This window comes from Streptopelia decaocto (assembly GCF_964273445.1).
Source record: "Streptopelia decaocto genome assembly, chromosome: 2".
Classification (NCBI taxonomy): domain Eukaryota; kingdom Metazoa; phylum Chordata; class Aves; order Columbiformes; family Columbidae; genus Streptopelia; species Streptopelia decaocto.
Window position 1 is genome coordinate 146,323,158 of NC_138655.1, and position 25,593 is coordinate 146,348,750.

The window sequence follows — 25,593 nt, forward strand, 5'->3', positions numbered from 1 at the left end:
CGGTGCCTGCCCCTCCTCCTCCCCTAGTGAGGAAGCTGTAGATCGTGATGAAGTCTCCTTCAGGCTGAACAAACCAAATTACTTCAGCTGCTCCTCATACGGCTTCCTCTCCAAACCCTTCTCCAACTTCATAGCCTCTTCTGGACACTCTCTAGTAGCTTTATCTACTTTTATCCTGTGTTACCCAGACCTGCACACAGTGCTCCAGGTGAGGCCGCACCAGTGCAGAGCAGGACGATCCCCTCCGTGCCCAGCTGGCCATGCTGTGCTGGATGCACCCAGGACACAGGTCCCTCTTGGCTGCCAGGGACACTGTTGGTTCATGTTCAACTTGCCATTGATCAGAAGCCCAGATCCCTCTCTGCAGAGCTGCTCTCCAGCATCTCATCCCCCAGTGTGTACGTACAGCCAGGGTTGCCGTGTCCCAGGTGCAAAATCCAGGACTCGCCCCTGTTGAGCTTCATGCGACTGGTGATTGCCCAGTTCTCCAGTTTGTCCAGATCCCTCTGCAGGGCCTCTCTGCCCTTGAGAGTGTCAACAGCTCCACCCAATTTTGCATCATCAACAAACATACTTAGTATTCGCTGGAGTCCTGTGTCTGAGTCATTCATGAAGACATTGAAGAGTGCTGGCCCAAAATGGATCCCTGTGGAATCCCACTAGTGACAGGTCACCAGCCCGACATAACCCCATTTACTAGAACTCTTTGAGCCCGGCTGGCCAGCCAATTGCTCACCCTCTGCATTATGTGTTTATCCAGCTGTGTGCTGGACATCTTGTCCAGGAGGATACTGTGAGAGACAGTATCAAAGGCTTTACTGAAATCCAAGAAGATCACATTTACAGGCTTCCCTTGGTCAGCTAGGTGAGTAACCTTGTCATAGAATGAAATTAAGTTTGTCAGTCAAGACTTTCCCCTTATGAACTGTGCTGGTTGGGACCAACGACTGCATTGTCGTTCAGATGTTTTTCAATAACTCCCAGAATAATCCTCCATGATTTTCCCAGGCACAGTGGTGAGGCTGACAGGCCTGTAGTTGCCAGGGTCATCCTTGTTGCCCTTCTTGTAAATTAGGACAATGTTTGACAACGTTTGCCAGCTTCCAGTCATTCAGGACCTCACCAGACTCCCAAGAGCATTGAAAAATCACAGAGAGAGGTCTCGCTATGACATCAGCCCGCTCTTTGAGCACCCTTGGATGAATCCCATTAGGCCCCATCGAGTTGTAGGGATCTTGCTGGAGTAGCAAATCCCATACAAGTTCCAGACTGATTGGGAGTTTATCGTTCTTGCAGCCATGGTTCTCTAACCCAGGGCTATAGGAGCCCCCAAGTCCATCATTGGTGTGGAAGATAGAGGCAAAGAAAACATTAAATGTTTCAGCTTTGTCTATGTCCTTGTTAATAAGGCAACCATGCTCATGCAGTAATGGGCCAATGTTATTTCTAGTTTGCCTTTTACCATTAATATATTTTTTAAAAGCCTTTTTTATTGTCCTTCACAGTATTGGCCAGCTTCAATTCTAATCGAGCTTTGGCAGTGTGAATTTCTTCCCTGCAGTGGTGAGCAGCATCTCTGTAGTCCTCCCATGGTGCCTGAACTTGCTTCCACTAACAGTATAATTTCCTTTTTCGACATCTCAAGAAGAAATATTTCAAGCTGGCGTTTTGCCTCGCCATTTTTGCCTGGCATTTTGGAATTGCCTGGTCCTGTGTTTTTAGTAGTGACCAACACTGATGGACCTTCAAAAGCTTCTTCCCAGGGAATCTTACTATTTTTCTGAGCAGCCTGAAGTCTGCTCTCCTCTTACCTAGTGTTAAGGTCTTGCTGGAATTTTTCCTCCAGTTAGCAAAGATTTTGAACCTGACTGCTTCATGGTTGCTGTGGCTAAGGGAGCCACCAGTCGCCACTTCTCCCACAAGGCCCTCTCTGTTAGTGAGAATCAGATCTAGGAAGGTGCCTTTCCTGGATGGTTCCCTTAGTACCTGCACCAAGAAGTTATTGTCCAGATGCTTTAGGAATCTTCTGGACCTGTTGGTGCCAGCTGTATGATATTCCCCATTGACATCTGGCAAGTTGAAGTCCACCATTGGGACAAGGGCAGATGACTTGGAGGCTTCGCTTAGTTCCTTGAAGAATAACTCATCAGTGTCGGCATCCTGGCTGGGTGGCCTATGGTAAACACCCACGACAACATCTGCTTTATCTGACCCTTAATCCTTACCCAGACGCTCTCAACTTTGCCATCACCAACTGCCAGCTCCGTGCATTCCAGCCCCTCTGCTACATACAGTGCCACCCCCCCAGCCTTTCCAACCCTGCCTGTCCCTTCTGCACAGCCTGTAGCCGTCCATCATGGCGCACCAGTCGCAGGACTCATCCCATCAGGTTTCGCTAATGCCAATTTTATCAAATCCCTGGGACCGGGCCAAGGCTTCTAGTTCACCTTGCTTTTTCCTCATTCTGCGCAGGTTGGTGTAGAAGCACTTCCAGTGTAGTTGATTGTGCCCTTCACCTTATGGCACAGTCTGAGGAATTTCAGAGTCATGCGTCTCTTCGAGCTTTGGTGCCATCCCGCTGCTCATCACTGACTGGCCTGCTACCACCCCGTTCCCCCTTCCAGCCTAGTTTAAAGCCCTAACAATCAGCCTTGCTAGCCCCTGAGCAAACACCCTTTTCCCCTTCCGAGAGAGGTGCATCCCATTGGGTGTCAGAAGATCTGGCAAAGGACGGACTATCCCATGGTTGAAAAACCCAAAGTTCCATGGATGACACCGGTCACAGAGCCACGTGTTGATTAGTTGGGCCTGCCTTTTCCATTCTGTGTTCCTGACTGCTGCTGAAATGATGGAGGAGAAAACCACTTGAGCACCTGAGCCATTGACCAGCTGCCTCATGCTCTGAAATCCTTTCTGATTTAATACTACTTTTGCCTATCTCTTCCCTGCCAACATTAAAAACCAATAGCTAGTAATAATCAGAGGACCTTGCCAGCCAGGGGAGTTGTTGAGCCACATCTCTCACCCCGTCCCCAGGGAGGGAGCAGACTTCCCTGTGGGTTGGGATATGGGGCCCTCTGTTCCCTTCAGAAGGGAGTCGCCTGTGACAATCACCCTTCTTTTCCTCTTTACATGTGAGGTTTTAATGGGTTTGCTGGGTTTCATGTGGGGTGTGGGTTGCTTAGAGGACCCATCCTTCCCAGAAGGGTTTTAATCAGCAGCGTCAGCTGCTTGCCCATCCAATTCCACAGCCTCATACCTGTTGTATACAGGCACCTGGGAGGGTGGGGCAGGCTGAGTGTGTGCTCACGTGCTGCCCTGAGCTATAACCCATTTCCATTCTCCCCCATCTTCTGGTTTGCCCCTTACAGCCTGATGACAAGAGGGTAGGGGGTCCCTTTAACCTGGTGCCATGATTAGTTTCTGCTCCTGCATCAGGGATAGCAGACTGTGAGTCTACCAGTCAACCTCCTTTTCTGACTCTCTGAAGCTCCTCAGCCTGGACACCTCCTCTCGAAGCTCCGTCACCAGGCTGAGCAGATCCTTCACTTGGGCTCATCACCCACAGGTGAGCTCGCTGCTGCCATCAGTCCCCAAGCAGAAACCTGGGCGCACTCTGCGGCCCAGGACCTGGACAGCTGCATCTTCCCTCACAAGCTCCGTTTGGGTGGCTGCATCAGTCCTTGCAGCCAGAAGGACCATGAGGCTAACTGCTGCGCTAACTGCCTCACCCGTTCGCTGTGCTCCTGGTTGCCTGCACTCCCTAAGGGCTGTTGAAATCTCCTGGTAATGACCTGCCGCATGAGCTATTCTCGAAAGATCTGCCAATTTTCAGGTGGTCTCTGTGCCCGTCCGTGGATTTGCCTGGCACTGTGTATGCCCCTTGTCTCCTTGATCTGTGCTCTACAGCAGAACTTACAATAATTGCTGCTGTGCTCCTTGGTTGCTCATCGCTGACTGACAACTGACTGACTGACTCCAGCTGCAGATTTAGACTGAATGGTTTAGTAACTCCTAGACCAATTTTTCCAAAATGACAAACAACAGTTAACACCATTTGTTTATTTCCAAGAGGTAGCTTGTTACACACAAATTATGAATTGACTTCTCATACAGTGTTTTGTCCCTACAGGTTCAAAGACCACCCAATACACGATTAGCTGTTATTTCAGTGAAAGCTCCTCTGCTCTATAACACTTCACAGGATGCATTGTCACTGATGAACATCATAGAAATTACAGGTTTATATTTTTAGGACTAACGGCTTAGACCTGAGCTGCTTTTTCACTTTGTCCTAAATCAGGGTGTGATTCCCTCTAGTGAATCCTTGCCCTGTCATGCACCGGCATAGTGTCTTCTGAAACGGTGACTCAGGGGGTTCCACACAAGTTCCATCACCTACCCTTTGCAAACTGCAGCCAACGCAAGCTACACACAGTCTTCTTAAAGCTACATGATGTTTAATCTTAGTGAGGAAAAAGGACACCAAGAAAAAGATCTGAAGAGAAAAATCCAAGTCCGTTTGTCGTCCCGAGGGTTTCTTGTGCTGCATAAGGAATCTAAGCAGACTTTGCCTCCTGAAGGCTTAGGAATCATTGCAGTCCAAGGCGGTTCTGAGTTCTTGTAATCCTGCTGTGAAACCTCCAGGTTTGAGCCTCTTGGGGGAAAATTGTCTTCAGGCTCAGCGTGGGCTGCGTTACAGCATCAAGGTCACCAGGCGGGAAACGCAAACCCCCGGGAGCTGTCCTTCCCCCTGTGTACATTGCCTGACAAACCTGTAACGTAATCTGTTAAACTGGTGCAGTGGTCAGGGCTTATAATAATTCTAATACATTCAGTAAACAAGTCACAAAAAGGATTTAAATATTAAGTGTTAGTCAAGCACACAAAAATGAGAAATGCAAAACCATTCTGAGCATTTTAATTTCTTCCGGTTTTTGTTTGGTTTTTTATTAGTTTTATGTTTGTTTGTTTGTTTTTTGCCTGTCTATTCTGAAGCCTTTGCTTCCCTGTTGTATTTATTTTTCTGTTCTTCATTTTCTTAATTTCTTACATTCCCTGAAAATCACTGAGTTTTAGCCTACATGTAATAAATATATCTTACATATAACTTTGTCTTGCACAGACTTTAACATCTGACAACTGAAGCTCTGGTGCCTTAGGTTTGGTATCTTGGGGTGATCTGCCAAAGTTGCCAAAAAAGGTTAAAAACACTGGAATAAAAACAAGACCATGAAGAACCCCAAATAAAATAACAAGGAACATGATCTTGAAAAATGTCCTAAAAATGTAGGTTTTTGCTGCAGCCAGGACAACTACTCCTATTATAGTAGAAACTGCCCCTTGTAATACCGGGTAACCCAGCAAGGACAGAGCTTCAATTGCCCTTTTATTGGCTGAGGACTCTCCACTTGTCACAAAGGCATAGGAAATATGAGCAGAAAAATCTACTGAAAACCCTATGCAAATGACCAGGTTGATCATGGATATGGAATCTAGATTGACGTTCCAAAATGTCATGAAACCAGCAACACCAACTATAACAGAAGCTACAGCAAAAGTCACCCACAAGCAACACAATGGGTTGGGGACAAGCAAAAGGGAGACAACGAGCATTGCCCCAGCGGCCACGACGATATTCTGAATGGTGTTCTGCACTATGACCAGGTACTGATCGTAGTAGATGAACGCTGGGTGATACACCATTAATGGAACACTGCACTGCTTGGCTGTCTCTCTCAACTGACGGAGAAGATTCTTCTCATCAACAGCTGAGGTCACGTTCACCGTCTGGATAAAGAAACGTGAAGCTTCTATTTTATCCTGAGTCTTGTTAATGTCCCACTCAAAACCAGGAACCATGTGGAACAGTACAGGTAAGTTATTAATGAAGAGGGTCTGATTGCTTATATTTATCAAACCACCATTTGCAAGTCTTGTGTAAACTCTCAGCCATGACTCTGAGAGGTTCTGATCTACATAGGAAATGCCCTCTAAATTCTGCATGCAGTTCTCAATGCCAAGACGAACAGTCTCATTCCAGTAATCTACGCTTTCTGTAATGACAACCATGACCCTGGGTCCATATACTGAGAAGTATTTGTCAGAGTCATCATAGTATGGAATAACATAAGAGTCATCACTTGCCAGATTTCGAAGATCGATGCCTTCCCTGATCTGAGTACATCCATAAACACTGCCACCCAAGTATGCTCCGTACAGCAGCACCACAAGTAGCTTGATCCATTTATTTGTAAAAAAAGGACCATAATACTTCTTAAAGAATATGCTCATTGGATGTTCACTTTCTGGCTGAGGTGACTCCCCAGAACACTTGCCTATACAGCAAGCATTGTACAAGCAAGACGCCTCAGCCCGATCTTTATTGCCCACAGGCATGCAAGTTAGCCAGTGTCGGTTTCCTTGCTCTCTTTTATGATTTAATACAATAATTGCCCCAAAGAAGGTCATGGTATATATATAGCAGAAGACAAAAGCAGTGCCTGTGTAGAGGCAAAATGATCTCACTGATGGAAAGGAAGTCCAGGTGCCAATGAAGAAAGCCAAAACATCTGTAAGAGTGGTGATGGTCACAGAAAGTGCTGCTTCGGCGTAGGTCTCAGCCAGACGAGACTTAACACTTGATTTACCTTCTTTTCCTGAGCTTTGTTCCCAGCAAGCGATCATGATGAACATGTCATCAACACCAACTCCTGCAGGAAGACAAAAAGTTAATGCTGCATGGCAAATGGCTGCTTCCACTAACACCCAACAAAAGTGCAAAATGAATTGCATTTAAGTCTGCACAAAATTTTGAAAAAGAAAGTTAGGCTATTAACATTGCTGTAGTGCTGATACAAGTTAAACAGATACAGGAAAATAGTTCCTTTGTGGGTAGCCGAATTTATTACATTTCAGAAACTCCTGGTGAGCTGATGGGTTGTTGATCTGTCACTCTGCTGTGCTGAAGGACTGAGCACAGCAAGTGCATCTCTGACACTTGTGTTGTCTCTGGTGTCCAGTGATTAAACTGGTTTAAATCATAGCATGTCCTGAGTTGGAAGGGACCCACGAGGATCATTGAGTCCAACTCCTGTCCCTGCATATGACAACCTCACAGTTCACACCATGTGTCTTGAACACTGTCAGGCTTGGGGCTGTGACACCTCCCTGGGGAGCCTGTTCCAGTGCTCCAGCACTTTCTGTGTGAAGAACCTTTTCCTAATGTCCAAAGTAAATCTCCTCTGGCACATCTTCCGGCCATTCCCTTGGGTTCTGTCACTGGTCACTACAGAGAAGAGTTCAGCACCTGCCCTTCGTCTTCCCCTTGTGAGGAAGCTGTAGACCATGATGAGGTCTTCCCTTAGTCTGCTCCAGGCTGAACCATCCAAGTGACTTTAGCTGCTCCTCATGCAGCTTCCCCTCCAAACCCTTCACCAACTTTGTAGCCTCTTCTGGACACTCTCCAGTAGCTTTGCATCTGTCAGTGACACCAGTCACAGAGCCACATGTTGATTAATTGAGCCTGCCTGTTCCAATCTGTGTTCCTGCCTGCTATTGAAACGATGGAGGAGAAAACCACCTGAGCCATCAATCAACCACCCCATATCTCTGAAATCCCTTTTGATTGCCTTAATACTTCTTTTTCCTACCTTTTCCCTGCCAACATTAAAAACTAATAGTGGGTAATAGTGAGAGGACCGTACCAGCATGGGGAGTTGTCGATCCACATCTCTTACCCAAGCTCCAAGGTAATACATTGCTTATTTGGATGCTCAACTATCCTTAGCACTGGAAGTGTCCCCCATTATCTCTGGAATCTCTTCTTCATCACTGCAGCAAATCAATAATTTTTCGCTCTGCTCTACATTCAGCAGACATGGAGAACAGCTGCTATCACATGGGAAAACAGTGATGCCACTTTTCCAGTGATGCACTTTTTTATGCTTTCTGCTCTCCACTTATCTTCTATCCAGTTTATCTTTGAGTACTTATTCATGATTTATTATTCATTTATCTTCACATTTGTATTCATGTGCCTGCATTTATTACCCCAGAGTCCTGGGAAACCCTGCCAGGAAGACTGGGTCCTAGACTAAAGGGGGAAGCAAGACTGTGTGAATATCAGAGTAAGCACAGATGATATAGCTGAGCATAAAAGAACAGATGAAATCACTAACTGCTGCCTCAATAGGCAATTGCCAGTAGATGTGCAAAGATTAATTAAGCAGCACGTCAAAAGGTGCTGCTGGAGGGCAGCGAGTCGAGCTGCTGCTGGAAACACAGCAGGCTGATAATTTTTTTGGTCTAATGCAAGGAGGACAAAAGTCTGCTCACTCCTCATAAAGATCTGAAGAGACTGGCTTAAGCCCTTTCTCAGGTATACAAAAGGGTCTTTCTGAAATTTAGAGCCTCTGCAATTGATGAGCAAACAAAAGCAAATATAAAATGCATTTGAATTACGCAGGAAACAGAGACAATGCATGCCCTAAGGAGCATTTGCATTAGATATCTGGTGTGACACAAAGCTTCTGTCAGCCCAGGAGTTCCATGTACTTTCCTAAGCATGAGACCAAGACCAAGAAAAGATCACATGAATTTCTCATCTAGGAGACCATATAAGGATTTTTTAAACAGCAATTCATTTGCAGCAACATTATCTAACGGTATTTGGAAAGTTCAGCACTGGCTGTCAAGCAGTCTGTGCAACTGTGATGCAGTGATACTAACTTCCTGGTATTTTGGGCGGGGGGAGCTGGTTACACAAACGGTGCATCACTTCAGTTGTACAGCTAAATGAGACTGTGGTACCTAGTCATGATATTTCAGAGGACATTTCACATCATAACAAAATGAGATGGATTTTTAATTTGAAATTACAGACAGTCTTACTCATTGCTTAAGTTGTATTGAGGCCAAATTTCATCTGATGAAAGACTACACTCTGAGAACACAAAACCTTACAGTAACTTACTTCCCACAGGTAGTGCATTAAGTCAGTGCTCATGTAGCACAAGCTGCACATGGGACACACGTTCCATGGTGCTGCTGTTGCAACCTGAGGCTGACTAACGGCAGGGAAGAAGGGAGAAAAAGAGGTCAGGAGGTGTATGGTTTGGGGAAGACCTCTGCACCTGCTTAAATTGCCGACAAATTCAGCAGTCCCATAGAACAGTATTAACTACAAACTATTTTGGGGTAGACAAACTTACACAAAGCTAATGAGATATGTAAATGCTTATAGTATGCCTATAGAAAACAGCAGGCAATGATAGAGGGGAATGCAGTGACAGAACCTGGTTGAGTTCACCTCAAGTATTAGCACTAGTTAAATAAATGATTAATCATAACAGCTAAATTACCAGGGATGCTAGAACAATGCCAGAAGTGCTCACCTTAACTACCCTCTCATTTATAGCTCTCATACCTCAGCAAGAGAACTAGAGCAAGCACTATTTTTTGGGAGGAGCTGCCCTTGTGCCAGAGCCCGGCTCCAGCCCCAGCGTGGGTGCCCTGAGCTGAGCGGCTCACCCGCCTGTGGGAGCTCAGAGGAGGCTGCACCTCCAAGAGTCTCCTCTCCTTACTACATGTTGAAACTGTGTAGGATCTGATGCTCACATCATGAAAGACTAACAGTGTCAGGTTGTTTTAACTCCACTTCAGTCTTGGTATCTGAATCCAACTTGCTTTGTCTACTTACCTAGGATAAGAAATGGCGCGCTTGCTACAGTGACCACAAACGGGACTCCACAGAAGAGCAGCAATCCAAAGCTGCTTAATACAGCTAAACCGGCAGAGACCACTCCACAGCACGCAAGCCAGACATTATTTCTTATACAGCTCAGTCTGAAAATATTTTAAGGAACATCTTAGTTACATGTCAAATATTTCAGCAAGGTGTTTGGCATGAGAAGTGCACAGATAACAACGACAGCCTGTCTGTGAAGAGAACTGTTGAGGAAAGCTGCTGTTTGTGAGGAGAGCTCCCAGCGGTCAGCATTAGAAAAGATTAATTTATATAGGAGGTGCTAAATACATTATTACTGCTGGCCAGTTATATCTATAAGCATAAAGATGTGTACTGATTTTGGCATCAATAACAAGAGAGCTGGAAAGATGAAGATACATAAGCTCTACCCATGATGACTGACACAAGCGCTAAAGCAACAAGCCCACCACTGGAGTACACCTTTCTTTCTCAAGCACAGCACACAAACACTGCCATATGGTTGTCAAATGTACAATGGTTCCCCTTCCACCAGCACAAAGAAAGGGGCAGGCTAAGTTCTTTGTGGACAGCAATTAAGGCTCAGACCCTACTAGCAAGAAGAACACCTAAAGCTGTACCCATACATGCGGTGATCTCTGAAGCCAGTGATCATCCATCTGAACCTTAACTGAGCAGTGGCAGAAACAAGTGCAAACAGACCCTGCTTCCTTCCCCTTTAAAACTGATCTTTACAAAGAAAGACATTTGTTTGCCTATTATTAAATGTCCCCTGAAGTCTGCAGCTTCAAGAATGACTTCACTTGACAAAAGCAGAAATCAATTTAGGCAAGGTAAAGAAGAGCAGCGGTCACTTCTTACTGTTCCACAGCTTAGAAGGCATTTTACCTTAGACAAGAGACGACTGAAAAGGTTATTGTCAAGAAATACGTTATGGAAAAGAGTGGGATCACACTCTTGGTATTTCCTTCAAACTCCTGTTGTCTGGACAGCGAGGTAAAGTAAGTCACCTGTTGTTAAAACAACAACGAAAGATGAAGCATTTCTACTTTTTTTTCTTAGTCTTTATCCACACACACAGGCAATGCTAAACATCACGTTAGCACTAACGTATTTCCACAGCCCTCGCAGCCCGGGCATCTCGGGTCCCGGCGGCCGCGGCACGGCTGTACCCGCCCCTGCTCACCTGAATAGCGGTGATGCCCAGCGCCTCCAGCTCCGACGGCATTTCCTTCAAGAAGTCCTCCAGCCACTGCCGGCTCTTCTCCGCCGCGGGGCCGTCCTCCCGCAGGTAATACAGCAGCCTCAGCGCCCGCGCCGACAGCACCCGCCCGTCGGGGTCCGTCTGCACGCCGCCCAGCACGGTCCCCAGGAAGAAGCCGCCGCTGAAGGGGAAGGTGAGGTTCTCCAGGGCCGCCTCACCGTACTGCAGCAGGTCGGGGATGGCGCAGTTGCCGCTGCTGACAGCGCAGAGCTGCTCGTAGCCGCGGGCGCGCATCACCGCGTCCAGCCGCAGCACGTCGCGCCGCGCCGCCGGGGCCAGGACCGAGCCGTTCCCCGTCGCCACGGCGATGAAGGCGGCGTAGGTGCCCTCGGTGGGCAGGCGCGCGGCGGAGAAGCGCTCCGAGTCGTTGGTGGGGAAGAACCGCTGCACGAAGTCGCGGTCGGCCTTGGCGGGCCCCCACGTCGGCGTGAACTGCTCCTCGATGTCGTTCGCCTGCCGCTGCCGCAGGAACAGGAAGCCGGCGCCCAGCCCGCCCGACAGCAGCAGCGGCAGCAGCACGAAGGGCCAGGGCCAGGCGGCCACGGCGCCCCCCAGCCCTCGGAAGAGCCGCCTGAGCGGCCGCTCCAGGCAGTTGGTGTTGCGGCAGGAGCAGCGCTCCGCGGGGTGCGGCGGCTCCGCCATGGGCGAGTCGGGGACACGGGCTGCCGGCAGCAGCTCCTGGCCGGGGCAGAGCCGCCTTGTGCCCGCGGGGGCCGCGGAGCGAATGAGCGCTGCTCGGTGGAGCAGGCGGCCGCGCCCTCCCCTGCTCTGACTCTCCGCGGCCGCCGCCGCTTCCCGCACAGGCGGGCGGGGGCACGAGGCTCCCCCGCCGCGCCCCGGGCTCGAGTCTCCAACGGGCGGGCTCGAGTCTCCAACGGGCGGGCCCGCGCTCCCGCCCCGCCTCTCCCGCCGGCCGTGGGCGCGTGAGCCGCCCCGGGAAGCCCCGTGCTGGCGGGGCCTGCGTGCCGCTACAGCGCGCTGCCTGGAGCCCGGGCCGTGCCCGCAGCACGGGGCAGCGCGCGGGCTGTAACCCCAGCTGTGCCGGGCACGGCCCCGCTCCTACACTTTGTCCTCTGGGCTTCGTCTTCACTGTTTTCCCCCAAATCTGCTGTGGTCATTATGTCATCACTTAGGATTGTTCATCTGCCCAAGAGAAGAACATAGGCAGTAGTGATGTATGTCTTGCTGTGTTTGCTCTCATGGCAAGCAGGTTTACAAAACAGGGGAGTGAGAGCTGAAGAAACATAAGACTATGAAACAAGGTTTAGTGATTGCAATGGGCAAGCCACAGAAATCTCGGTGCTGTGGTACACTATAGTTTTCTGCTGTGGTACGCTATAGTTTTGTGCTGTAGGAAGGATAGAAAGCATCTTTCCAAGTCCACAAAATACCCTATAGCCTGGTGTTCTTGACACTGGTGACAGTGATCTGAGTGTCCTCTGGCCAAGGAGAACATTAATCTCAGGTGTGATACTTCTGGAGAGGTGTCTAGCCAATTAGCTAATTCATCACAAGTCACTTCGTGCCCTTCTGTGAAAGAAGCAACCCTCTACACTCCTGCCAGTACTTGCTAAGAAAAGTTGCAGGTACTTCTCTCTCATCCTAAGGAGACAGGGTTGCCACCCATGAGCGTAAGCCAGCCAGCCAGGCTCCTTGTCAAGGAGTCACCCAGCTGGAAGAGGTAGCATCTCTTACATGGAGAAAACTCCAGAGAAAAATAGACCTGTGTCTGGGAATAAACTACAGAGACACATCTATCCCGATGGCCAGACACCAAGAAGGCTTTTAGGATAACCTGGCAGTGGACCAGGGTGTGGATGATACAGCAGACATGAAGAGACGCTGTCCAGCCAAATGCTTTCACTGTGAAAAACCAGCCATAAAGGGTTACTGACTTTTTTAAGCTCAACAAGGGAGAAAATAAAAATCAACCACTTGTCATGTCCAGTTTCTTTCTGGCTCCTTGGGAGCTGGAGACAAGCTGTGGTAATGATCAGGAGGCAGGAAATGGGATGGTGGCAGCAGCTCCGCGCATTGAGCACAGGTAGCTGTCTTTAGGTTAACTCTTTCTGAGCCTTGGGGGTCTAACTTGATGGCATGGGAAGATGGCTCCACCAACTCTCAATTCAGAGTCATCTTCAAGCAGAAGATATGTACCAGACTTCTCTCCAAGAATCTGGGTTCTTGTCCATGCGTTTTATATTGATTTCTAGTAAGATAAAATCTGAAATACTCTTTGGGGCAGGGCCAGGAACAGGACTACAGGACTTCCCGCAATTGAATCTTTCCTGTATTTGTGGACGAAAGCACAACCTTTCTCCTGCTGGATATGTTCTGTTTGTTGGGGGTTCCAGTGAATTACTGTTTGCAAATATTGCCACATAGGTAAATAGTGATAACACCACGCTTCTTTGTGTTTCCTGACGCTAATGAAATGGTGACAAGCAAAGCAGAGATATGGTTGACATGCTGTGTTGGTTTGACAGAAAGTCAGTTTTATTCATGCAGTTAGAAACCTTTATTTTTTTGTAGCTAGCACAGTTGTGGTTTGTATTAGTTTGAGAACAAGAAGATAACACCCTGGAACAGAGTTAAAGTTTTTAATTGTTATCTGAGACCCATGGTCTCTGAGCGATCTGCCCACAGGTGTGAGGCAGCTGGCCTTAATGGACACACTGCAGGGCATGGCTGAGCTCTTCCCCAGGGCAGTCTGTGGCACCTCTGTGGAAACATCTTACAGTAAGGGTGGTGAACACCAAACAAAAGGAGAAATGAGGCCGGAGGAGAAGGAGAAGTGGGAAAAAAAGCCAGGTTGAAGCAGGAAGGAGGAAAGAGAGAAAACCATGTCTGGGCAGGGGCTGGAGCCAAGGGGCTGCTTGAGTTGAGAGGTGTAGCCCAAAGAAGCTGCTGCCAGTGAAGGAACCACCATGCTCGTGGTGGCCCCATTCTCCTGTGCTGCCCGCCACCTCACCAAAGGGGCTGAGGAGCAAAAATAGTGGAGGAAGAGGTGTCTGGAGGGAAGCAGGGGTGTTTTTCCTAACAGTGGGTTGGTTGTTTTTAGTTTTATTTGATACCAGAATTAATAGATTGTTAATTGGCAAATAAATTACATTCACAGAAATTCCTTGAATCAGTAAACAGTTTTTGCCCGTGTCAATATCTTACTGGAATTTCTCTTGATAGAACTTGTGACAGTTGTTCCTTGTCCTTTCCCAGCACATCTGAGAACAGTCTGGCTCGGTCTTCTCTGCACCTTCCCATCACATAGCCGAAGGCATCAAGAAGATCCTCCCCACTCTTGATCTTCTCCAGACTGAATCTAGCTCCCTTGGCTCTGTACATTGTGTGCTCCAGGACTCAGACTTCATGGTGGCCATTGACTGATTTCACTCCAGTAGGCTGGTATCTGTCTGTGTTTTTTAATTTAAAAATGTAGAACTTTGTGCTTAGACCATGGATGAATGTTTGTAGTTTCAAATTCTCAGTCAAGGCAGATATGGCTTATTCCTGCCCCTCTTGTTGGAACACCAGGACAGAGGGGCATTTCTGTACACAGGCTGCCCATGGAAAGTGCTTTGCCAATTGTGTGAGATGCACTGGACCCTGGAATAAAAAAGCGAGATCAAGAAATCTTTTGTTCCATTCCTTCCACCATAATGCAGCATCAGGTATGTCTGTGCCATTTCTGAAGGAAATTGGACTAACCTGTTCTTTACCGTTGCTGCCATATTACCCAATGATGACAGGAAAGTCCTGTCCTGTCCTATCTTACCCTATCCTACCCTATCCTATCCTACCCTATCCTATCCTATCCTACCCTATCCTATCCTATCCTATCCTATCCTATCCTATCCTATCCTATCCTATCCTATCCTGTCCCTCCATCTGGATGAGGCAGGAGTGCTCTGTGGGTGCCTGGCTACTGCCTTTGTTTGCCTGCACGCCTGGGTGAAACAATTGGACTTTGCTACCTGTGCCAGGCAGTGACAGTCCATGGCCCTGAGGTGACATGTCTGCAGATGGCGTGGGGAATGCAGCGCTTCAAACCCCTGTATCCAAAGTGGACAGTCTAATTGTCAGCTGGAAGGTTTGTGCCCTCTGTGTCCTCACTAGCCAGTGTGCAAGAAAGAATTGCATGTCCTGGGGCCTTCAGAAAAATGCACACAAATGAGCAATGATGGTGGCCTGCTGATGACGGCAACCAGATGGGAGGTGAGTTCCTGGTTTCCTCCAGGCCTGCTTATCTGTTTATAGCATACAGTTCCAAAGAAAACCCCTAAGATAACCTGGCACCAGGACCCGGAACTAACAGATGTTTATTCATGTGGAAGATTGTTGGAAAGTAAAATGTGGGAAAGCAAGATGTACGGTTCCAGCCATCTGGATGATAAAGGAAGATCGATACTAACATGACCATTTGAATGGTCGAAGACATACTACTAACATAATAACATATAAAGGGCCTTGGACAGATTACTTTGAAGTATGTTTCTCATAATTGTAAAAAGTTATAGCCCAGACTCGTGAGAATTATATCTTGGGCCAGATAACTGCCCCCAAGTGCATGGGATGTGTGAATGTCCTTGGGCTGAGTCTGTGAATGAGTGGAAATACAAGTGAGACAAACATCACATGAGTTTAGTGTGTTTTTAATAACAATTAGTGGAAAAACACCTTTTGTAAACATCTTAGTCCATGCCCGTACCTGTAAATCCTATAAATTGTCAATGGTGAATAAAGAAGGCAGCCTAGGCCTAGGTCAGCTCTCTGCTTGGCAGGCTCTGCGCTCCTTCCTGAACAAGATCTCTGCCTCTGCGTGAATTTCTGTCTGCGTCCCGGTATGCGTTGTTCCTAATTGCCACAGGAGATCTACTCTTTCTTGCTTTGGGAACGCACAATGACTCTGTGAAACAGCCATTTGCTGAGCACTGACAGGATGAGTGGCTGCAGCTCCTCTGCTTGATGAGGAGACTGGTATTTGCTGTGAAACTATAGCATCCTGCTTCATATTTAATTAGAGGTTTTCTGGTTTGTTAGACCCATTGTGATTCAGCTCTGTTCTGGTTGAGTTCCATTCAAGAGTGCCTTTAGTTCAGCTTTTTGCCATTTTGCAGTCAGCTTCTGAGCCTTTTTGGCCGTTTCTCTCTCTCTCCCTGTGATCGGCTGTTCAGGACCAGGGTGCTCTCTTCCTGAGTATGGCTGCTCAGCATGGGCAGAGTTTGTCAGGAATTGCATTGAGTATCACTTTGTATACCTTTTTAAAAATTTGTATCTACCTTAAAAAATGTTATTATATTAGCATATATATCTCCCAATGAAAACCGGAGCTTGCAATAAGGCATTTGATGAGTCTTTAGCACCTTTTGTGCTGCACTGTGCCTGTCCTCACGTACACACCTTGGTCGGTGCTGACTGTCACATCTCCCCACCCCGGGCAGGGTGACTCCTCACGTTCACCGTCCCCCTCCACACCCCACCCCCACCCTGGCTTGGGGAGCAGGAGGAGCGGGACCTTCGGTCATTAGTCAGGGACCTCAGCCAAGGAGCTGCTGAGGCCCAGGGAAGCTGAGAAGCTTCTGGACTATGCTTGCAATGCCCAAAGACAAATCTGACCAGGCCATAAAACGAGGCCCCCAGTGAAGACCCCCTTTGGGTGGTGTTCTTGGAGCAGTGGGGCTGTGAACAGAGCCCTCCTGAGATCAGGGATCTCGTCTAAGGAGCCTTCCCAGGACTCAGTGCCCTCACCTGCTTCCTAGTGAGTGATTTTCTTCTGGTTATATCCTTGAGTGAGCCTTTGCCCACCCTGGGCAAGTGGTTATTTCCTCAGGGTATCCTTAAGTGAAAGAGGCCTCCTGTTTTTGTGAGTGTGCACACTGTGGATCATCATTATTCTTATGTGATCGTACAGTAATAATATCTTCAACTGGTATCCAAAGCTGTGTTTCATAATGTTGTCAGAGTGCCAAATATTTTTGGATAAACCCTGTTTCTAGTTGTTTTTCTTTGCTAAACATTTCTGGCTAGAATAAAGTCTGTGTGGAGTTTATCACCTGACTAAATTGATTTCTGGGACATTTTACTAAGATATTTTAATCTCATTCCATGGGTTTCTCACTTCCCTTTCAATTCTCTCTCCTACCTGGCGGGGAGTGAGTGAATAGCTATCGTAGTTTTGATTGATAGCTGGGGTTAAACCACGACACCCAGAGAGGTGGTAGATGCCCCATCCTTGAAACATTCAAGGCCAGGCTGGATGTGGCTCTGAGTAGCCTGATCTAGTTGAAGATGTCCCTGTTTATTGCGGGGGACGATGATGCCCAAACCATTCTATGATTCTATTATTCTATTTCAAATCACTTTGAGGTCTCATGCATTAATGTGAATGGGCCAAGTTAAAAAAACAAATAAACTAAACACTAATAAACCAACTCATTCTTCCTTATTGGGGACGACTGTATTTTGATGTGGAACAGAACTGCAGCAGGCAGGCAGACCAAAGGAGGGATTAGTTTTGGCACAGCAATATGTTACTGTTCCTCTCCCAGAGCCGTCTTGAACGTCTGTAATTATCTGTCTTCCTTTCTCAGCTTTGTGATTGCTCTTGTCAGAAAGTTCTGGTCATGCAAAATACACAAGATAACATAAGCTGGTGGGGAGTTCCCTGATGAGAGATAGCAATGTAATACTTCCTTAGGGGGATGGTTATTGGGTCAAGTGCGCAGCATCTTCCTCTTTTTTTTTTTTTTTCATTCAGGAAAATACGTAGGTGCTGAAGATTGGGTCATGATTGGTTTTAGGCTAATTTTTCGTTACATAAATTGTCAAGAAATACCCTTTCAGTAGACACTTTGAACTTTTCCTACATCTTTCAGAAGAAATCATAAATAATTTGGACTTTGCTCAATATACTTCAAGCTTTTTCTACAGCTTTTATAAGAAATAATAAATTGTTTGAACCTTGCTCAATATACTTTGAGCTTTCTCTACAGCTTTCTGAAGAAATCATAAATTGTATGAACTTTGCTCAATATTTCAGTATAATATGGGAAAATAATCAACTACCTTGATCGGCCAAGAAGGCCAATGGTAACCTTGGGTGCATTAGGAAGAGTGTGACCAGCAGCTCGAGGGAGGTTGTTCCTCCCTCTACTCTGACCCAGTGAGGTGGCATCTGGAGTATTGTGTCCAGTTATGGGCTCCCCAGTTTAAGAAGGACAAGGAATTACTGGAGGGAATCCAACAGAGAGCTACAAAGATGATCAGGGGTCTGGTGCATTTTTCTTATGAGGAGAGACTGAGAGAGATGGGTCTGTTCAGCCTGGAGAAGAGAAGGCTGAGAGGGGATCTGATTTATGCTCATAACTATCCCAAGGGTGGGTGTCAAGAGGATGGGCCCAGACTCCTTTCAGTGATGCCCAATGATAGGATGAGGGACAATGGGCACAGCCTGAAGCATAGGAGGTTCCATCTGAATATGAGGAGAAACTTCTTTACTTTGGGGGTGCCAGAGCACTGGAACAGGCTGCCCAGAGAGGTTGTGGAGTCTCATCTCTGGAGATATTCAAAACCCGCCTGGACACATTCCTGTGTGATCTGCTCTGGTGAACCTGCTTTAGCAGGTGGTTGGAATAGGTGAACTTCAGAGGTTGCTTCAACCCCAACCATTCTGTGATTCTGTGATCACATTTCTAACTTGTTGGGAAGCTCTTTTATTGTATGTGATTTTGGTATAAAGTCTGTAATTATGGTCAAGGGCAATTGTTAGTTCACGACATCTTGCACTTTAAATCTATCTGTATCAACACTAAAAGTTATGAAAGTTTTGTAAGGGTATGCCCCATAGAATTGTAAACCAAAGTGTGGTACAACTTTACCTTCAAAGAGAAAGCTTTTAACATAGGGCAGACCCAGGTCTCCAGGGCAACGCAATGTGATTTCTTTGTGTTTTCCTAGTGCAGCAGAGAGAGTGCTTGTCTTCAGCCCAGCCTCTGTCACACTCATAACCATGGCCCAGAAAAAGTCCCACCACAGACTGGGACAGAGAATTACCTGTGAATTTTTGACACTGTGGGGAAGTTGTAAGCTCTTTTTTGTGGTAAAACGTTAGTATCAGTTGAGGTTTGGGCCATAAGAGGATTCATATGTACAAACAAAAATGTTGCTTTATAAATTTAATCAAACTAACTTTTAAATTGTATTCTATTATTTTAAGTATATTAGTTTGTTTGAATAACATATTTGGCATGTGTAGCCAAACTTAGCATGAGTAGCAAGGCTTGCTGGAATTCTAGGCTAAATATTGCAAACTTATCTCAGTCTGGCTGTTCGGTTACAGAGGGCCTTGAACACCTGCATCGGGAGATAAACAGGAAGCTCTGTCAGCAGGCACTGGAAACCTTCTAGATAATGTAACTATTTATTGCAGGGCTGCAATTAACCATGGCAGATGCTCTCTGTTAACCCCCTGCCCTCCCCACTAGGGAAAGGTAATAGGATTGACATGGGGAAAGTTAAAAATGCTTTACTAATAATACTACTAATGAAAGAGAAAATAATGCAAAATATACAAACCCAATATTGAATTTCCCGGCGTAGCGCAGCTGTGGTAGGCAGCGGAGCTGGCATTGCTCCAGGGTCTGCAGGGCACGTACCCAGAAGTCCTGGGCGGGATTCAGCAGTAAATTGGATTTGGATTCAGGGATGCAGGGCATGGAACCAGGCCTAGGATCTCAGGCAGAACAGGCAGGGTCCTCTTCAGATGCCAGGCATGGACAAAGAGAGTGAAGCCCTCGTGATCTCCCACTGTTATACGGTGTACTACGTGGGTGGGCATGGAACACCTACTCGGCCAATATTGGTCACCTGTTCTGTCTGCCTCTCCTTGAAGTACACCCCTCTCACTTATGGGACATACCAAATTTATCAGCAATCTTGGCTGACATAGCAATAAGTATAAGCCTGGGCCTCTACTGCATACCATTACTACCATTATCAGCTCCAGAGTGAGAAGTGTCTTAAAAACGTGCATCCAACTTCAGAAAAGTGCAGTTACTTAGACAAACTTAGCTGAAAGGAAAATTCACTAAAAGAAAATGGGTCTTCTTTTAACCAGAACAGATAAGATGAGCAAAAAGCCCTCTGGAAGATAGAGAACCAAGAAGAAAAATAGAAGCCCTGAGGCCCAGAATTTCACAGGTCCAACAGGAGTGTGGACAGCGTGTGAAGAGCAGGTGCATAGATTGTGAGGGCTTATAAGCACAAAACGCTTTTGTCTGGGTGTCCCTCCTCCAGAGGCACTCAGCTCAAGCTGGTTTTCTGCTCTGCCATTTGTATACATTAAACAATTTTTCAGCACAGGCATTTGAGTCTGTGCTACTGGAGAACTGGGACGAAGAACATTAACAATCCAAAAGCCAGACTTGCTGAACTGCTGCATATTTTGCCTGAGACACCTTGACCACCCACTGCAGGCTGACTGCCAAGCTAAAAACAAACAGGGAGGCACCCAGATCTTCCCCTTTATTGCATATCTAAAGGCCACATGCAGGATTTTGCTTACCCACCTCTCTTCTGTCCAAAAGTGCAGAGCTCTGTGCTGGTGCATGTCACTGTCAGGCTGTATTGTGAGTCTTAACCAGTCGTAAAGAAAAACAACTGTCTAGCTATATGGGGATATAGTGGAAGATTTGGCGAGGAGATTAGTTAAATGTAAAGACGCTCAAGTGACTTGCACCAGTCTGTAGAAAAAGCACTTACATCACGCTAATTGTTTTACTGACCTTGTGTGCTTGATGAGTAGAACGTCTGTGTTAGATAACAGAGGCGTGTAAGAAACTCTAGGCACCTTATCACTATGTCTGAGATTCCTGCTTTGTTGTGAGAAAGAGCAGGAGGCTGCGCCTGCCTGAAGCCTTGAAATACAGGCGAGCTCAGCAGGCCCAGGGATCTTCCAGCAGGGCTGAACTGACCAGCGCCTGTGTCCCCGCTGGTGTCACCTGTGCCTGGGAGCTCAGGTGTGGCTTCGGAGATCCCCCAGTAGAGAGGTAGCTAAAACAAAACTTCCTTTTTGCAATGCATTCGTGGCCTCTGGCTCTTCTTGCAACATGGCTGAGTATGTGTACACACTAGCCTTATCATGGCAGCAGGAATTGAGCTCTGCAATTTCAGATTATGATGGACACAGCTGGGCCAATTCTATTCTATTTGCCGACTCTGGAAATCCGGCACAGAGAGATATTTCTTTATTGTGGTCGAATCCTAAAAGGTGTTGAGTGTTGTCAGACCATCGTAACGTCAAAAGGGACATCGGTCAGTAGTCTAAAACATCAGTGTGTTTTCAACACTATTTTCAGCACAAATCCAAAACATGGCCCCTTACAACGTACTGTGAAGAAATTTAACTCCATGCCGGCCAAATTCAGCCCAGTGAACTGGGAATTTTCAGAGGAATTGCTCCCTAGCTATACCTGTTCAGAACCCTCTACCATGTGTATACAGCTTGCCTGTATATGGGGCAGGAGAACATAATCATTTCTTGCACTTTGGGCCTCAGCACAGCAGAAGTTTTTTTCTCCCGGCACAGCAGAAATTTCCAGATACTCCCAGCTCTGTCCGATTTCAATAGCTAAGCAACCGGGGGCTGCAGCAAAGCTGAGCTCAGAATAGGGTTTTTCTTCCAGGAACTTTTCTAGCATGTGGAAGACGCATCTTTCCTTCCTTCAGTTACTCGATTGTCTGTTGCCTGTTTACATGGTCTGATTTTAAACTGGTAATTTGCAGACTCCTTTTGGGAGATCTGCTTTATGAATAGGATAAAGGTGATAGAGCTGAGTGTGTGCCTTGGTCAATGCACAAGTTACGTCTGTAGGCAAGAAGAGAAGCCGGCTTGATCTAGGAAGAGGCTCAAGAGCAGATCAGCTGGTGGCAGCAGTAGCAGAGCTTGACAGTAGAAAGGAGTGTTTGTGAATGACGGAGTCAGAGGAATTAGTCAGGGGGTTTTTCCTCTAAAAGTCAAGACAACAAGAAAAAGACCGCACAGCTCCTGCCATCTGTGGGAGTGTCATTTGTCATCACAACCAGCAATAGATCATTCAAGATGCATTTGTGGGAAGTTGATATTTTAACCTAATATTTATTTAATGATAAATGCATAACTTTTTTAACTGGCTGATACTTCTATCTGTATTGTGCAGCCCAGGAGATGAAGATGGAGACTGGAGATGAAATTGCTATTGTGGGAATAGGATGCAACTTCCCTGGAGGTAAGTTTTGGGTAACAGCAAAGCAGGCTGCTGAGTGACTGTTGAAAAGCACAGTCACTCCTTCATGGGGAGGTGGAGGAAAACCACACGTTCCTCTCTTACTTTCGTAGAATTCATTGCCTTGCTACCTGTAGGATCTTTTTAAAAGGTCATGCTATGGTGATAACTAATGGGTTCCAATTTGTGCACTGACAGACAAACGTGTGGTGCTGGCTGTGGGCAGGGCGTTGGGCTGCACACGTGGAACTCATACAAATGAACTGGATGGGTCTGGGACGGTTTGAGCTTTCTGCCCATGCACTGGCTGGATGATTGTGCATGATTGCAGGACTGTGCATCTCTAGGGACAGGACAGACCACCAGCTCTGCTTGTAGGATAAATAGGTTGGGTCTTACTAAAAGCTAGCTTCCTGCTTTATTACAGTGATCACCTTGAAAGCTCCCGGAAGAGAGCAGAGCTAAATAAATACAGCTCTGATATACACACCTAAATACTGCTACTTGTACAAGATGAGAAGCCGACATCAGTAAAGAACAGATACTGCTTGCCATGATAAAAGACAGCAACCTCATATTTACAATCTTAGTTACAATTAGGCCCTATGAAAGTGACGGTTAACTTTATATTTTGAGATTAGATGGCTGATTGAGATTAGATGCTTGATTGAGATTAGATGGGTGGAGATGTTTAGATAGCTGTGAGAGCTTTCTAGGTTCTGGCTGCTGCTGTTAAACTGTCCATACTCTTTAACATTAGGTAGATTCCAATTTATAAAAATGCAGAAGTAATCCAGGGAGTGGAATACAGTTCTGTCCTTGGAAGCTGGTGTTCAGCCCTAAAGGTGACCATGTTGGTCTCTCCCTTTCCTTGTGTTCTTTCTTACCCTCGCCACATTTCAGTTCCTGGCTTCATTTAGTCCAAGATTCAGTAGGTTTATGTGTCACAGCGATAGCTGTGTGGCCCACAGCTAACTGAGCAAACATGGATGGTTCTGAATGTGAAGTGCTAGTAAGTATGTAGCAGCAGGCTCATGCCAGAGCATTGAACACTGATTTGGTGCAAGCCATGTGTTGGAGGAATGTGGGCCACTTGTGGATGCCATGTTAGTTGCTTTCAGGGCTAAGAAGAGGGCATAGACATGTTGTCACTTCTTGGAGCTGGAGCTCTGGATCTCAACCAGCAAGGACAACGACCCTGACATTCCAGTGGTGAGCTGTTATACTGTGTCAGCGGAGAATATAGACATAGTTTTATTTTTGATTTAGACGTCCTTTTAGTGTTAGGGACAAAGGACAATGCCTCTGGCATTTTCCTGGTATTTGTAAGCTCCGTCTGTCTTCAAAGAGCGAATATGCAGAGCTGACCTTTTGCAGCCAGTGGAGCTGCCTGAGGAGTGGTGCTGTATGGGTACAGAAAGACCTCATCATATCCGTGTGGTCATTAACGACATGATGCAAATGTGTAGTGGATGCAGTGACATGGTATGGAAACAGGGGCAGCAGAAGATTAAGGATTTAGGCAAGCAGTGAGGGGATCAATCATGCCTTTTCATTTTCTTCTTACCAAAGAATGACCTTTTCTTTCTCTGGTAATTCTACTTGTGCAACCTAGGTTTCTATATGGGAGTTCCTTGTTTTGTGCCAGCACAGCAGAAATTTCGAGATATTCCCAGCACTGTCTGAATTCTGTTGGTAGACCCCACTGACTCTACTGGAAGAAGGGAAGGGTAAGTCAAAACCTTTGGGACCTGTGTCATTTTGACCTTGCTTGCTGAAGAGGACTGTGCATTTATATGGAAGACTATGGCCAGAAACAGGGACAAAACTGTCATTTGGTGAGCAGGTCTACTTCAAGACTTTGGTGGCAGGCACTCCCCTTGCTGATAGTTTTAAAGCCTTTAGCAGTGAATCCAGAAGCTAACGGTAGGTGGCTACAGTCCTTCGGTGGGATGAGGAGACAGCAGTCCCAGAAGGCTGAACAACAACAACTCCTTAATAAGGAGAGGGAAGAAGTCTTACTTACCAGTAAACAATAGGGAATGACAACTCTGAGTGGCACCGATTATCTCATGTTTTACATACCTAACTTCAGGCGGCAGATGGGTAGCTGGAATTATAAAGAGGTGAACAGCAACAAGGTAGAGAGGTGCCAGCTTCTTCAAGAGCATCCTGTTGGTTACAGTCCCTGTCCAGGAAGGGGAGAGCACAGGTATGAGTCCTTTAGCTGGGTGGCTGCATAAGGAGAATGAAGAGGCCACCAAAAGGGCAAGCACAAAGGAGCTTGGCTGTACAGCCTAGAGGCCAGGGTGTTCATTTGGGAGGTTAAAATCATAGAAGCATAAAACCTTCTTGGTTGGAAGAGACTCTTAAGATCATTGAGTCCAATTGTAACCTATATCTAGCAATAAACCATGTCCCTAAGAGACTCATCTATACATCTTTTAAACACCTGCAGGGATGGTGACTCCACCACTTCCCTGGGCTGTCGTGAGACGACGTGGAGAATGCAAAATTGCCAGCAGGACCTCTTTGAGCACGACGGGCGGGCCGGCGAGAGTAATGAGTCTAATTCAATATGAATTTACCATCAATACCCTTTAATGAGCTCTTAACAACACTGAATATCAATGTCCCCGAGACCACCTTTTTTCCAACGTTATATACTCTATACCCAAAAGGCCATGCGGCAAGTACGGGCTATGATTGGTTACACTTGCAGTCACTCTTCCCCCACCACGATGGTGATTAGCTGCAGGGCACTGTCCACATGCGCAGCGACGACAACAGCACCCTCCTGCAGCCTGGCAGCCTGGGTCGAGGGCAGACCAGCTTCTGTTTACTTCCGCATGGTCCTAGTGCACCCCAGCCACCTCAAGCCCTGGCTTGTTCACAGCATATGGCCCAAAACTCCCCACAAATTCCTTTTTTTTTTTTTTGGACAAGCCAGGCTTGATTAGCTATGCATTCTAATTCCTCTTCGATACATGATAGAAAACAACTTATACATAACGTATCAATTACAACAACAATCAACAGAAACAATGCACTTTGCAATAAACTCTTAATCCACCCCCCTAGGCCAAGCCAATTTGTTAAACTTTTTAAACCAAAAAATCCTATGTCTTTCTTTTTTCTTTTTATAAAAATACAATAAGAGGTGTTCAAAGAATGAATCAGTATGATTTCCTGTGGCTCTGGCCCTATGGGAAGGCGATCATTGCAACTGTCATGGTTGTCAAACCATGTGCTAATATTTTTCTTCTTAGTAAACTTGAGGTATTCCATTGCCGTTTAAATATCGCAATGGATTGGTTAAACAAATTCCAAGAACTTTGGTTTAA

General features: G+C 46.5%; 1 protein-coding gene across 1 annotated transcript; it reads right to left on the reverse strand.

Annotated features, from left to right (window-relative positions):
- Positions 1-4,047: 4,047 nt before the first annotated feature.
- Positions 4,048-11,863, reverse strand: PTCHD3 (patched domain containing 3). The gene is made up of 4 exons (XM_082046165.1): positions 10,914-11,863; positions 10,616-10,737; positions 9,701-9,846; positions 4,048-6,713 (listed from the first exon to the last, which is right to left on the reverse strand). The coding sequence occupies exons 1-4, from the start codon at positions 11,631-11,633 to the stop codon at positions 5,101-5,103; spliced, it is 2,601 nt and encodes an 866-aa protein (XP_081902291.1). The 5' UTR covers positions 11,634-11,863; the 3' UTR covers positions 4,048-5,100.
- Positions 11,864-25,593: the final 13,730 nt, after the last annotated feature.